The sequence below is a fragment of the Monodon monoceros genome, unplaced genomic scaffold (assembly GCF_005190385.1).
Source record: "Monodon monoceros isolate NGI ecotype Baffin Bay Population unplaced genomic scaffold, NGI_Narwhal_1 Super_Scaffold_11, whole genome shotgun sequence".
NCBI classification, from domain to species: domain Eukaryota; kingdom Metazoa; phylum Chordata; class Mammalia; order Artiodactyla; family Monodontidae; genus Monodon; species Monodon monoceros.
Window position 1 is genome coordinate 29,183,518 of NW_021703767.1, and position 16,315 is coordinate 29,199,832.

Sequence of the window (16,315 nt, forward strand, 5' to 3'; positions counted from 1 at the left end):
AAAAAAAAAAAAAAAAGAAACAGGTGCAATTAAATAATGTAATTTATTTATCCCCAAATATCCAAAATATTATCATTTCAACAAGTAACCAATATAAAAATTGTTAATGAGATATTTTACTTTTTTTATACTAAGTCTTTGAAATTTGGTGCCTTTTATAGCATATTTAATTTGGATGGTAAATTTTCATTGAAAATACTTCATCTGAATTTAGATTACATAAAATTTAGTTGAAAAAGTAGATATACTACCCAAGTTCTTTCAAACATACTTAAAAGTTTTACAATAACTGAATCAAGTCTCTGTTTTTAAATTTAAATTAATTAAAATTAAAAAATATTTAAAACTCAGCTCCTTATGGATGGCTGATGGCCACCATATTGTACAGCAGTTTTCAATTGTTAAGATAGACACTTCCTTGTTTTTAAAATAGTTTTTAACTCAAAGTAGATTAAAGATTAATAGAGATAACACGATCTTGTGTGTGTGTGTGTGTGTGTGTGTGTGTATGTGTATTTCTCATCTCAGTGTGTGTGTATGTGTATTTCTCATCTCATCAAAGATTAAAAAAATGCCAGAAAGAAGATATTGACAGTTTTAGACAAGAACTGGCAGTTTATTAATATCTCACTATAACTAAGAAAAGATTTTTCTAAAGGTTAAATTATCAATTTTCCTTATGTTTGCAAAGTGAAAATGGCTATTTGAAAAATCTGAAGCTCACAGGTATGTGGGATGTTTGCAAGAAATCACATCCTGTGAATCAGAATACCTACCTGTGTTATAGTCCCACATCTTTTATTAACAAGTTGTATAATCTTGGGCTTGTTGATTAATACCTCTGAACCTCAATTTTATTATGTATAAAATGAGGAGCTAGAAGAAAAAAATTTCATAAGTTCCCCTTTAACAATATAGACCATCATTATGATTTCTAGGCCAGAACCATATTTTTGAGAGTCTTCGGAAATAATGTAGTTTACTCTACCAGTTGAGAATCTTTGCCTTTAGTTAAAAGAAGAAATTTATTTTTAAAAATATCCATGTCCAAAAGCAATATATTTGTAACTGATGATTACATTTTACCAAAATGTTTCACTAAATGAAATTATTCGATTCTAAAAACATATCTTCTAAAATAGTCATTTTTTTCCACTTTTTTATTGGAGTATAATTGCTTTACAATGCTGTGTTAGTATCTGCTGTACAGTGAAGTGAATCAGCTATATGTATACATACACCCCCTACCTCTTGGGCCTTCCTTCCCCTCCATCCCACCCATCTAGGTCATCACAGAGCACCAAGCTGAGCTCCCTGTGCTATACAGCAGGTTCCCACTAGCTATCTATTTTACACATGGTACTGTATTTATGTCAAACCTAATCTCCCAATTGATCCCACCCTCGCCTTCCCCCTGTGTGTCCATGTGTCCATTCTCTGCGTTTGCATTTCTATTCCTGCCCTGCAAATAGGTTCATCTGTACCATTTTTCTAGATTCCACATATATGCGTTAATATACGACATTTGTTTTTCCCTTTCTGACTTACTTCACTCTGTATGACAGACTCTAGGTCCATCCACATATCTACAAATGACCCAATTCCTTTTCCTTTTATGGCTGTGTAATATTCCATTGTATATACGTGCCACATCTTCTTTATCCATTCATCTGTCGATGCACATTTAGATTGTTTCTATGTCCTGGTTATTGTAAATAGTGTTGCAATGAACACTGGAGTACATGGGTTATGGGTATATGCCCAGCAGTGGGATTTCTGGGTCATATTCTATTTTTAGTTTATTTATTTTAGCTCTATTTTTTAGTTTTTTAAGGAATCTCCACACTGTTTTATACAGTGGCTGTATCAATTTGAATGAGAACTCTATAGTCAAATTTTACTTGTACCACAGTGAATCATCACTAGCACCTGCTCCTTTTCTGTTGACACACTGGCTGTTTGCTTACGTACTATGTGTAGGATTTCAGATGATTGCGTTAGAGCAGACTGCCATTAGGGCATAGAACTCAGGGCAGCTGCTGCCTTCATTCTAGGTTTAGATTTGAGCAGCTTAAGTTCCAAGTAGTTTTCATGTTCTTTATAGTTTGTATCATGCTATATATTGAACGAAAGGCATACCAAACTTACCATCTTCGGAAAGAAAAGATATTCCTGAGGTAAAGCTGCATTATTAATTGGAGAGAACTGCATGGGAAAGGAAGTTCTGCCCACGACTTCTTCATTTCTTGGGGGACGTAAAAGGAGTAACACAAAGTTACAATTCCTATGCATAAATGTCCTTTACTCTTATAATAAGATAGGTCTTCATAATTAAAAAAAAAGAGCTTCTCTAAAAGAACTCAATTAAGATAACTTTAAACACACGATCATTATTACACTGATAATGTAGTGACACAGCAGTACCACAAGTCTTACTAATTACTACATATTGAAAGCTCAATATTTACAGTCACATTTGGCTTTCTGACAGGAAAATGTTAATCAATGTTATAGTTGTATAAAGACAAAGAACACTTAGATATGAAGAAAGCAAAGCAAGTCCTTAATAATCACCAAGGGTACATTCAATCTTCTACAAAAAAAAAAAAAAAGCGAAAGAAAGGTAGAAATGTTCTCAATTTATTTTTGAAGGAATGTTCACTGTATAACTACAAAAATTATGTTCCTTCCTAAATGGTCTGCTGATGTTAACATGAACACATAATATCTGCTGATTTCTTCCACACACTACTTAAAACAATACCAATCCCTAATTTAAAAGCAGTAGTGTCCTAAAGTTTTATTTATACATGTAATATTTGCTTCTATGGAGATGTCTAATAAATTCCAGTGGTATGCATAGTGACTAGACTCTATAGCTAGTCGTTAGCCTACTTGCTCCATAGTATTCCACAATTTTAATGCTAATACTACTTATCTTAGGACAGGAAGTTTACTGTGGGGAAGGGTGAAATTAATACAGGCAGGTGGAGGCAAAGGCAAAGGCAGGAGAACAAGAGGAAGCAGTCAGATTGATAGGCATTGGTAAGTGGTGAGAGTAGTATCACAGAAGCCAGTGGAAGATGCATTTCATTAAGGAAATACTTAGTGTCGGGTGTTACAGAACAGTAAACTGGGTAAGCACCAAAGCTATTCAATTGTTGATCAGAAGGTTCCTGATAACCTTTAAAAGACCAACTTCCCCATAACAATGGGGTTAAGAAGTGAATAGGAGGTAAGGATGCGAAAGATAATTTTTCAGTGAGAGGAAGGGGAAAAATATAACAGCATGATTTGGAGGTAGAGTTCAAGGAGATTGGAACATGTGTGTGGGATAAGTGATGGAAAAGAAACAAGATAAAAAGTGCAATGAAGTTATAGAGTGGGGAAGATACAACTCAGTAACAGAGGTGGTGAGATTAGCACCGTTATGAAAACAGCTGCCGACTTTCTAAAACCATTATCTTTCCTATGTGAATCTCAGGGCATGCATAGTTGTCTCCACAGAGGAATCACATGTAAATTGGGAAGAGCTGTGAGTTGAACCATGTCAACTCAAAATTTATATGTTGAAGTCCTAACCCCCAATACTTCAGAATGTGACCTTATTTGGAAATAGCGTTGTTGCAGATGTAATTAGCTAAGAGGAGGTCATACTGGAGTAGGATGGGCTAAACAGGTACCCTTATTATAATCAAAAGGGGAAATTTGGAGACGGATGCACACAGGGAGAATACCATATGAAGATGAAGGCGGAGAGCCGGGTGATGCTTGTACAAGCCAAGGAATATCAAAGATTGCCAACAAACCGGGACAAGCTATGAGAGAGGCCCAGAACAGACTCTTTCTCACAGCCCTCATAAGGAAATCTAGCAGACACCTTGATCTTGGACCTTGAGGCTTCAGAACTGTGAGACAATTCATTTCTGTGTTTAAGCACTCTGTTTGCAGTACTTTTTATGTTAGCACACTAATACAGGAACTATTTATTAAAAACAGAACTATTTATTGCCTAAGAGGCAATAACAAGCACAAAAACCCATTTCCAAGAAAGACTATAGGGTATAACAAGTGCACCATTTTTCTCTGCACAGCACTTCTAGAACATGATAACCTTTTCCCATTCTTCCTTTATAATGTAGCACATACTAGAAGAATAAGGTACAACCAGTGAAGTGGAGTATTATGGGATATACACATATTTCTGATCTTCTACCCTAGAATTTGTGATGATTAAAAGTACATCAATCATAAGTAGAGAATGCGAGTTACTGCCATCTTCTAGCTGTTTATCTAGTCCTTCTTCTTCTGCCCCAAACCTAGCAATAGCTTGTTTTTTCCAAACTCCTGAGAAAAAAGAGGTATCTTTTCCCACTAGAAGAAGAGGGGAAGCTTTTATATTACATAAACGGCTCAATTCATGAGTCCATAGTTCCTCTCATATGAAGGAAGTGAATCACTTACCCCTTTTTGCTAACATTCGCTGAAAGTATTTACTGGATGCTTGCTATGTGCTCAGTATTTTAAATACCTTGAATTTATTATAAAATTTGATTCTCACAATAACCTTCTGAGGTACTATCCTCCTTTTAGAGATGGGCTACAGGGTGATAATCTGTCCAAGGTTAATAAAGTGGCAGAGGCAGGATTCAAAATCAGGCAGTCTGGTTTCAGTACCTATTTTGTCTTTATTTCACTGATACAGAAATGTTGGGGAGAATGAAGACATGGGGAACACCGTGTTATACTTGGAGTGCAGTACTTCTCCTAAAGATAAGACTGGGAAATTGTCAGTTCTAAGAGGCCATTCTTCCATGCCTAGGAGGGCTGATATAATTAGCAGGCATGGGAGGTTCAGCCGTTGTTAGCCTACTGGAGAATACTCAGTTCTGCTACAGAAAACAAGAAAAAAACAGGGATGGATGAAACTCATAAGAAATGCTTAGGGTAGCCTTTAAGTAAGCTACACTGATGCAGCTGATGCAGCAGAGAGAGAAACAGGGTCTACGAATATCAGTGTAGCCAGAACTCAGCTAATACGAGTTTATGAGATAGCAATGAAACCGTGTTAGAAACAGAATAAGCAAGTGGCTTGGGAGACACAGGCAGAATTCATAATATATATTAAATATGCATAATAAATAAGTTAGTATGTTTTAAGAGATGCCACAGATAGATCCGATAGAAAATATGATGGTACAAATAAGATTGTTACTCATAGAAAGAAAGGGAAGGAAATACCTAGTACTTATCATGGCACCTATGGGCTAACAGTTTTGCTGCTCTTGTTTTTGTTCTGCCTAAGAAACTCAGAGAGAACCTGTGAGCATCTAGCTCCTTCTGTAGCCAGGTGTATTTGCCCCTATGTCTTTTTGAGAGAGCAAGTGAGTGAAACTAGCTCCGGGAACTTTCTATCTGGATGGAATTCGTTACTCAAACCTCAACTCTAGGGTTCATGACCACACTATCAGTGGGAAAGGTTGATGCAGCAGAGAGAGAAACAGGGCATATGAATATTAGTGTAGCCAGAACTCAGCTAGTCGCTCATTTATGCTAACTATCCACTGTCTTCCCTTTGGCTTTTCACTATCCAGTATCTTTCCTTTTGCTTTTGACTGTATCTTTTAAATTGTTTTACTAAATGCTGTTATTTGAGCATCTTATTTGGTTTGGGAGACTTTGTGTTCCACGACCTCTGGGATAGCTGCACTGAGAGTGTCCTTGCAGGTTACCATTGCATCGAGAAATCAGCCTACACAAAGCTTGAGAATATTTTGAAAATTACCATAGAGAAGTTTTTAAAAATAGTAACATAAACGGTAGAGTGGCTTAATGTCAGAAGGCTTAATTTTAAGCCTAGCAACTATCACTTTTTCATCTTTGTGCCCTTGGCAATTAGTTAACTTTTGCATCTCTATATTTATTCAAGTATAAAATATGGATAATAGTGTCTCTGTGATCCATCGCAATGAGACTTTGGATGCTTAAGTGATTTAACAGTTATGAAAAGTACACAGTAACCTATAAAGAATGCCACAAATATAGATCTCTCCCACCTACTGCAGAAAATGTTGACTGAACTTTAAATGAAAATATTTTCTGTCGCTTTTCATGTTTTCAGGAAAAATGAATTCCTTAATATTATCCTATGTCTAAACAGTAAGGTTTTACGGTAGTCCAGAATATATAAAAACCCTTCCTGGCGTGAGACCATATTTATTTGCTTTACCTTTATGAAAAAAATATTTTTAATTACCTGTAGCTGTGTGAATTTATCTTAACACAGCTCTCAAAACTTTGGTTAGCTGGATCACAAGAGCGAGAGCTCCCTTTAAAAGAAACAGAATAACAGATTACTTCATGGTACAAGTTTCTGGAGTTCTCACATTAAACCATTTAAAAAAATTCCACATAAGATACATGAATATATCTTTGATCTCCCAATATTCATAGGTTGTTTACATCACTATAAATGACTGAATTATAACCAAGCTTTGTCCAAAGCAATGGGTGTAGAAAAGAATTATGTTGACATGGGGCCATATAAGACAGGTGACGCTATTTGGTTCTACACACCTGGAAACTAAAAATGGCAAATACACACCTGGAAACTAAAAATGGCAAATAATCAGTGTTATTTGCCTCCTGTTTTGAAGGCATGAGTTCTCTAAACTGTACTGACAAAAGTGAATGCAACCTGACAGGATAATGAGCAGCTGGCTGGGGATGTGTCAGAACACGATATGGCCTAGCCCGTTTTACCAGTCAGTATGGGTTAACGGGACAGTACGTGAGAGCATGATGCAACCAATTAATTATCTTTGCAAAGACAAAATAAAACAAAACGAAATGCAAAGTTATGCTTTTCCTTTGCAAAAAGGCATTGTTTCCTTATTCTTATTTATTTTTTTTAGTACAGCAAGAAGAATCAAAACCAAACAAACAAGAGATTCATCAATAAACCTGAATCATTAGGGGAGGTAGGCAACATAAGCATTGCAAACATTGCAGCAAAAGCATGAGCATTGCTTCTATCAGTCCCTCAAACTATGAAAGGGCTAGAGCAATAGTACAATGTTCTCTGGGCATCTAATCAAAGATGATCAGTTCTTGACATGTAGCAGGAGAAGGCATTTGAGGCCGTTCATGTCAAGAAGCTTTCTTCCATTAAGGGTCAGCCCTTGGCCAGCTGCTTTTACGGGGACTCAGATCCAGGGTGATATGTATAGCATGATAACTCCAGGAGAAGAACTAGGCACCCACCTTATCTTCCAAATAGTAGATATTTGACACCATTGACAAGAAGATCAGCAAATAGCATTGCTATATAGAAACTAGAGTTGTGTGTCCCCAGTTCATTTAGCTTTGTTTAATTCTTAACAGCCAATAGCAACTATCATAGCTATTTGCTGGCTGACATTAAAATAGAACATTTAAAATTTTAATACACAAAAGATGCTATAGAGTTGGCAACCTAATTGGTAATATTAACTAATTGCATAACATTATGAATGGGTTCTGAGAAATTTTAAGAGACTACAGGGGCACTGTTTTGGTCTTAGGCTATAATATAGAAAACAAAAATGTTTACACCTCTGGGAACAGCACCACCAACAAAACACACTTGGAAGATTCATCAGTGACAAAACCTACCAAATCGATACTGCACATTAATTGGTCTTCCATATAGACGAATTCCATTCAGCAAAGCTATGGCATAAGACACTGATTCTGGGTGTTTAAAGCAGACAAACCCAAAAGACTTCGGCTTTCCTTCTCTGTCTTTGCAGATAGTCACTTTGGTTAATGGCCCAGCCTGTAAGAAACTTAAAAATTATTTTCTGATAAATCTAAAGATTTTTTTTACACTGAGAAAATCAAGTATACTCAACTTTAGACTAAAAAAGATCTGTTAGCAATAACAGCTCTGTTAATAATGTATTTTCCTAACAATAAATATCATACTTACACTTTCTTGGCATTTTTCTGGCTCATCAAAAAACATTCATGGTGTTAAGATCAGGAAATTTTAGGTAATAGTTCCAAATCTTAAAAGGAAAGATATGTTACCCTTATGTTAGGCCTAACAAAACAATTTAGAGTGCATTTAAATCTAAGGTTAAAATACTACATTGTCTCCACACATATTAACAGTGTATAACTCAAAAATAATTGAAATGACAAACCCAATATTCTTTGACTTATCATAAAGAAACTGGTAACATTACATCAAAGCCTAATTTTTTCTGACAAGATTAAACATTTTCACAGGAGAAACTAAATTTTTGATCTATATAGAAACTGTATTTTGATCTGGTAATCCCATTTGGTAAATATTCCCAAAGGGAAAAATGTTTTAATATGTTTAACACTTTTAGGTAGGTGCATTATTTATAAGAATGAAAAATGAGGAAGGCTCTAAATCCAAAAACAGGAGAATATTACTCCATGGTGTATCATTAAAATAGAATAAAATAAAATAAATTGAAAATATTCAGATTTTATTGATAATAAAATCTATAATTAGCAATACAGAGTAAAAAAGCAGAGCCAACTATTGTAAAATGTGTTAATTACAACCAAAAGAATGTTACCTCTCCACCATGATAGTGATTTGAGGAAGTGCTCACCAAGACTCACAATAGCTAAGAGTTAATGGTGAATGGCTCATAGTTTTCCATTGTACTTTAATGATTGATTACTGATCTCTGTTGAGTTGGATAAGCATATTAAGAAATTGTTTCTAGTCTAAAGAAAAATGTTAATTATCGTCTTCAAAATGATGCTGTATTTTAAGATTCAATCTTTCTTTTTTTATTCTCTACTTTCCCAGAGAGTAGCTCATCCTCCCTTCTGTCTTCAAGAGCCACTGCATCAACAAATCTATTTTTCCCACTCATGCCTCATTCATGGAGACAGTCTCCTAGAGACCTCCATGTGATTGTGTTTCAAACTCAACATATTTGAAACTGAATTCATTATCTTTCCCCTTGAAATCTCTACTTCAGTATTTCTTGGTTAAAAGTACAAAGATATTGAAACTGATGTCCACTCTTCCAAGGATAAGCAGAAATTTGAAAGAAACCAGTAAAAAGGATAACTATATATAGTAATAAAATAAATCAATTTTAATCAGTACTTTTCCACTGCTGATATTAAATATATAAAATCGCAAATGGACAGAATGTGCTTACATGCTTTGAGTTTCACAAATTCAAAACTTTGCCCATGCATTTTTAAAGTCCAACAAGAAGGCTTGCCAGTAGCAACAATCACATCAAAACTTTTTAGTCTCTTTAAAACAGAATGAAACACATAAACAGTGTGGCCAGTTGTCAAGATCTGCTAACTTCTGCTGGGTTGAAGCCTTCCTAAAAGATACCTCACTTTAGCAAATTCTTCTAGAATAGAGAAGGGCTTAGGCAAAAATACAAACGTATGCTTGGTTGTCTGAACTGTTAAAAGAGATGAATATTTTGTTTAGGGAGAAATTATAAGCAATGAGATCTACCTATCTATCTTGTAGATCCACAGACAACTGATATAGATCCAGTCCCTACTGACTAGAAATAATATATGTGCATGGGGGCCTTCATGCCTATCCCATTGCCCTCATCAGTCCCCTCTGCTCCTTTTTTGTTGGCTCAACATGAAAGAAGCTCCTGGAGAAAAAGAACTGTAAGTTTTCTTTCTCTCTCTCTCCCCCTCCTTCCCTCCCTTCCTCCCTTCCTCCCCCCCCCCTTTTTTAAGTTAAAATGATAAGTTTCAAGTAATACGGGGGGAAAAACATAACCATAGGAAAAGACAAGTATTAGAGTAGATTAAAAAGGACGAGTTTAAAAAAGACGGCAAGTTAGAAGAATAAAAGCCTTAAAATCAACAATATTTTTCAAATAATAAAAATGTTTTATGTCCAGGAAAGGAAACTGAGCTCCTGGAGGAAATTCTATCAAATTGTGTGTATCTGTAATTAACAGAGGGGTGCTTCAGTTCAGAGATGAAGGTAGAGCCTTTCAGAAACTACATAAAGAACGCCTTTCACCTCTGGTACTCATACTTAGCCTTTGATATTTAGTTTTGCTATTGCTCCCTTTGAACTTGCCCTTATTCTGACAGGAGGAAGTCACTCTTGACTTCTCTTGATGTTAGTATCAGTAGTATTATCGATAGTAATAGTAGTGATATTAGTAGTGGCAGCAGCAGCAAACACTTAGTAAGGGCCAGGTTCAGTTTTGTTTTATCTGGATTAGTTTATTCAATCTTCACACCACATCATATTGTGGATACTATTACTCTCATTGACATTTGAGGAAACTGGGCACTGAGCTATTCATTTAGTTGGCCAAAGTCACATTGTTGATATCAGAATTCACACTCTAAACAACTTTTCTGTACTATGTGTCCCTCTTTTTTGCAGATTATCTTAAATCATGGTAATTAATTTGAAATTTCTCCTTTTAGGAAGACCAAGGACTGTCTCTTTAATTTGTATGTCCAGCACCTTACTTACTGTTTGTCACATAATTGTGGATCATTAAATGGTTAAATGAATGGCTGAGTGAAGACATCTCTTTAGCAAGTGAGACCTATGTGTATACAGTAGGTGAGTGTTTACAGGAGACAGGAGTTTTAATCCTGGAGGTACCAGGTCTGGAAAAGTTTTCATAAGATCCTCTTAGTATGAAATAAAGGGAACTGGCCAGGGAATCAATTGGTCACAGTCACGACTTGGCTGCCCAAATCATTTCAAATCTCATTTATCATTCTGGAGTAAAAATACTTGCCGTGTAAAAGGGCATAAGTAATGTATATGGAAACATGTTAAAATGTATTCCTCTCATTTCGCGGGATGTAAGGCGTGAGGTGCTTATTACCTGAAGCAAGACAGCGACAGGGCTGTTTTGTGTTTTGCCTGAACACACCCAAGGCCCAGGCAGCGCCTCTGAAAAGCCCTTACTCAGGGCTGGGGTTTGAAGGGAGCCCAGTCACTGCTCACCCCAGGACTCTGCAGTGGGGATGGGATGCGGAAGGGATGGGGAAGGGGCGCACTCTGTCACTTCACTACCCAGTTGCTCACCTGGTGACAGGTGCGCCAAAGCGGAACTAAATTAAAACCAAGGCACAGGATGGGGCGGGAAGAGGGCCGGGCTCCGGATGGTTCAGGTGCGGCCCGCCCCTCTGGCTGCGTTTCCGGCTCGACGCGCCCTGCCCCTCAGCCACCCCTTCCCCGCCGACAGTACCTGAAGGAACAGCTCGTAAAGAATCTCTTCCCGCACTCGGGCCTCTAAATTTCCCACAAACACCGTTCTGTCGGCTTCCTCCTGAGCAGGGAACATGCCTTCGCCTCGGCCCAAGAACGGAGGAGGCCTCGAGACCACGACCCCTCTCCTCTCCCGCGGAGCTGGCTACCAGAGCGCTCAAGGGGCGGAGCGAGGCTGCGGCGCCACGCCCCCAGCACCCCGTGGTAACCGCCCAGCGCGCCTTCGCCACGCCCCGGATCCGGCTGGGACCTTGGGAGAGTGAGTGAGAATAAGTAAGGTTAGTGTGCAAGGGGAGTTGACCTCTTGCTTATGGAGGTTCCTTCATTTAACAGGGCACGACATTATGAATTGATTTTGGATTTATTCAACAAACATTTTAAATAAAACGACTATAGAGGTGATTTAAAACATACTAACTTCATTACAGAAGCTCCCAGGCTAAGGGGGAAGACTAATTTCTTTGCTTCCAAAGAGTAAATGAATAAATCATTGGGATTTGAAATTTGTATTCTTCATAAAATACTTTTTGAAAGAGTGAGTGCATGCATGCATGCATGGATGTGGATACAGTAGAGTACTAGAATTAGTTTATTTACCTAGGAAGCGCTCCCTAGTGAAGTCTTTGAAAATGGACACAGGTTTTAAGTGGACTGCAGAAGGCATTTGAACTTGAGAAAACAGACTATACCAAGGAATACTGGAAAGAATATAGCAAGTTTTGTTACTGAAGCCAGAATTCTTGAGGATGGCTGCTGGGTGATTGTGGTAGGATCCAATGTTTGTATTTTGTATCAGGGCTGTACTTTGTAAGCTGTGGGACCAGGGTGAAGAATTAATTCTTACTTGAAGATTGAAAAAAAAATCCTAAAAACAATAAAGATAATTAAAAGAAAGGAGGAAGAAAACTTACTCAGAATCTCAGTGCTTTGATAAATTAACTGTCAACTGTTAACTTGGCTTCCTTTCTGACATGATATGTCTACATAGGACCCTGAAATCATCCTGTAAATATCATGCAAGTAATCACTATTTGGCCTTTACTTAGGTGTGGTGATCATTCATTTTTAATTGAAAAGATATTCTTTTACATGGTTACTGGACCAAAGAAATCATCTTTTCTAATGAAAAGGGACACATCTTTAGAATTCTGATTTCTAACTGAACTCTGACAATACTTAATTTTATGACTTTAAGCAAGTGATTTCACTTTTTGAAATTCAAGTTCTGTTTCTTAAGGAACAGATTGGACTAATATAATTACCTCATTTAATAGATATTTTCTGAGTGCTTATTACGTGCCAGGCACTGTTTTTAATCCTTGGGAAACAAAGGTGAGTATAAAGATCTGCCCTCCTAAACCGTACAGTGTAATGGGAGAAACAGACTTCTTGAACATATAAATATAAAATCATGTGTCAGTAACTTTCACTAGTTACCTTTGGTTGATATATTATGAATCTATAAGTCCTGTCTTCATTTCTTCTTTCTTTCTTCTATCATCAGTATTGTTGTAGTAGGGTAGGAGGGGGTTGAGAAAACTTGCACGTTGTAGGCATGTAACAAATATATGTTGATCAAATGAGTGGATACTTGCAGGTCTGTATTATGTGTAGACCTATTTATTTTTAAAATTCATTTACCCCATAAATTTTATCCAGACCAAGATATTTTCTCTTTAACTTCCCCTCAGACACTGCTTATCTGGGAGCTGTAACTTCAGGTTTCATTGTAAAATATGTAGTGCATATAAGTCATGATCATATTTTCTTGCTGGATTGAAATTTGCATCATTCTTTGTCTACAGTGTGTATGATTTTGGTGTTCTTATCACATCCTCTTTTCTTTTGGCAGTACATAAGTTTATGGCCCATGTACTTCTAGAGTAATTATTTAATGTTTTAAGCTCTGAAGGTCAGCTCAATGCAGTTAGCTGTTTGCTTAGAATTTGACCTCTCTCTCTCTCTCTCTCTCTCTCTCTCTATATATATATATATATATATATATATATATATGGAGAGAGAGAGAGAGAGAGTTTTTCTAATGTAAGCTTACTGTATTTCCTAATTGAAATTGAGTGAATGCTAGTGGTAGGTAAAAAAGAATCCACTTTATTCTCAGAATTTCCTGGGCCATTAGTCACGTATAAGGTTTAATGGGTTAAATGAATGAATAAAGAATTAGCCTTTCTTCACTCATATCAAGATGTCTTATACCCCTAACTGCATGAAGACATCAAAAATGAAAATGTATGTGTGTGTGTATACATAGATATAGATGATATAGATATAGATATAGATATATATAAAGCTCTAGAGTTCCTTTCTCCCCTTTTTTGCCCAGGTGACTTATTGTCTTTTGTAGTTCAGCTCTTTTGTCTCTTTTGTAGACAGCATTTCCTGCAAGGCTTCCCATTCTGCACTGTAGATTAGCTGGCTGTTCCACCTGTGTGGTTCCATAGTTTCCTAGATATACCTTTTCCCAGCCCTCCTCACTGTGAAGTACTGTAGGATAAATATATTTTGGTACCTAGAACAATCCCTGATACCTCTGTAGATGTATCATAAATAGTTGTTGAAATAATACAGTTTGACTAAATGAATGTCTCTACATTGTATGTCCAGCAACTAAGTTAAGCCTGGAAATTAATAGATACTTAATAAAAGTTGCATAAATGAGTGAACACATGAATGAATGAATGGAGAAACTTGGGAAATTAATGTTAAGGGAGTGTAGTGGATGCCTTTTAAAAATTGACCTCAATTTTGTCTTCATTTTTTTCTTCTTACTGTCTTTTTGTCTTTATTCTGATTTTCGTAACCATATTTGTCCCAAGTAAATATAACTTTGTGTTGCTTTACTTACATAAGATGTTTATTGTAAAGACGTGCTCATAATATTTAAAGAGATAACTAAGAGAGTGAAAATCATCGAGTCTACCATGCAGATATAAACATTTTGGAGGAAAATCCTCCTAACTTTGATCTATACATATATACATGAAGCATATTTTAGGAAAATAAACCTTACTGTACATACTGTTTTTTAGCTTGCCTTTTATAACCCCAAAACCATGTAATGAAGGCTTTCTACACCAATAAATACTGATTTCTCTACATCATTAATTTTAATTCACAGTATGTATATAATTAGACTAATCCCCCACTGTTAGACGTTTATATTGTTTCCATTTTTTGGCTATTATACAAATGTTGAGATGAACTTCCTTGCTCATATATCTTTGTGCACATATGTTAGTATTTCTGTGGGAAAGTATCTTGGATATTTAATTACGGAACCAAATGGTAAGATCATTAAGCATTTTGACACATGTTGCTAAATTATTCAACTTTTTGTGCCACAATATATTCTGACAAAAAATGACTTCCTCATCTCAATAAATACGAGTCAACTACCTACTGTAATTAGCTATAGAGTGCCTAGAAGCTTGCCTGATGCATAGGGCTCCATCAATTTTATATCTTCGTCATCATCATTCTCATTTTCAGTCTTATAGTATGATTTATATTGTATGCATGTCTGCAAGATTCTTAAAATAATTTTTTTATATCCAAGGAGACTAAATAGTACATATATATTCTTACTAAACTATAGGCCTTTTATATAATATTGCATCATTCCTCAATATTTTGCTATTTAATGCAATGGCCATGAACAATCCCAACTTTCTCAGTATTGACAGTAAGTGAAAAATACGAAAATGAAATATAATTTTATATTTTGAAACTCTGCCGTGTCTTGTCTTAAATGCCAACTTGATATTTTCAATGAGCACTTTAGAATGGCTAAGATGAAAATAATTTGCAAGACTCATTTTACAGTGTCACATCAAAGGCACAGAGCAAAAGAAAAATGGTATGTTAAATAGGAAAGGCTTATCTGTTAATTTCATTATAAACTTATTAAGAATTTCTCTAAAGATGAATGACATACTATCTTTCTTCCCACATTCTGAAAAGATGTAGTTTACTTATATCTTTGTTAGAAAAGTATACTTGTTACAGCTAAATGGTGTGGAAGGACCTAGGTTATTTGTTGGTCTCCAGTCAAATTATCGTGGTGGCACCCTTTTAAAACTGAAGTCTCACATAAAATTCCAAGAGATCAAACAGGCCAAAATAATGATGACATCTCATCAGCGGTTACATTTTTCATGATTTTTAAATGAATACCTCATTTTGTTTGTGGTTCCTCTGAAACACCTCCCCAGACCTCAGCATAGTTTCTACTGATTGATGTAAATTAAACAGGTCTGTTCTTAAAATATCTTTGGAAATTTACAGAGATTTGAATTTCCAAAAGGCAAGTTTAATTTCTGAACTTATAAGGCATGTACATAGAGAATAGCAATTCTGTATTTTCCTTGCCTACTAAAGTCCATTTCTAAGAAGGAAAATAAGGGAAAAATTAAGTAAACTTGTGAAAAGAAATCCTGTAATAATTTTAAAATGTTTGTTATATTGAAAACAGAAATTTTTAAAAAAATTTCAAATAGTAGATCTCAAGAGACAGGCTAGCATTTTGAATTTTAAAATAGCCACTGAGTTTGGGTTGCAAAATGACACAAATATAAAAGGGCCATATTTTATACTTGGCAGCTTGGTGGATATGGATTTTATTATTGATTTTATGGTGTATAAAGACAACTTAGTTTGTAATCAAAATGAACATAAACCACAACTTTTTCTGACTCTTTTCATTTCTAGCATTTTCTAACATTACATTTGCTTTAGGCTTTCAAGAAACATATTCTTCCCAACCACTTCTGAAATCCTGAGGTTTAGAGAATAAAGAAAGATATTTTTAACTTTTTCTTTCCCTTAAATTCAACTTGTGTAGCTGAATGTTTGTGACTTATTACAGTCTTTAACTTAAAAACCCTTCTCACGAGTACAAGCTAAATTGGAGAAAACAAACTGCCTCACCTTTTCAACAAACAGGGAGGAGCAAAAGCCAGGGATATTTTACATTAAAACCTACCAGACTGTGACAGTCCTACCAGAGAAACCTTAATGAATTTCAGAATTTCTTTTTTG

The 16,315-nt window shown here is 35.8% G+C and overlaps 1 protein-coding gene across 4 annotated transcripts in view; it reads right to left on the reverse strand.

Annotated features, from left to right (window-relative positions):
• RBM11 (RNA binding motif protein 11) overlaps positions 1–11,388 on the reverse strand; it is a 26,872-nt gene extending 15,484 nt beyond the window's left edge. For 2 of the 4 annotated variants that reach the window (XR_003792399.1, XM_029214954.1), the window contains exons 1-4: positions 11,241–11,388; positions 7,654–7,816; positions 6,257–6,329; positions 2,149–2,245 (exon numbers count right to left, since the gene is read on the reverse strand). Coding sequence is in view for 3 of the 4 variants with exons in the window: in XM_029214954.1 (XP_029070787.1) it covers positions 2,149–2,245; positions 6,257–6,329; positions 7,654–7,816; positions 11,241–11,336 (429 nt within the window). In the remaining variant the exon portion in view is untranslated. Of the gene's footprint in view, positions 1–2,148; positions 2,246–6,256; positions 6,330–7,653; positions 7,827–11,240 lie in introns of all 4 variants that reach the window. The other 2 variants (XM_029214953.1, XM_029214952.1) reach the window with 1 other exon arrangement.
• Positions 11,389–16,315: the final 4,927 nt, after the last annotated feature.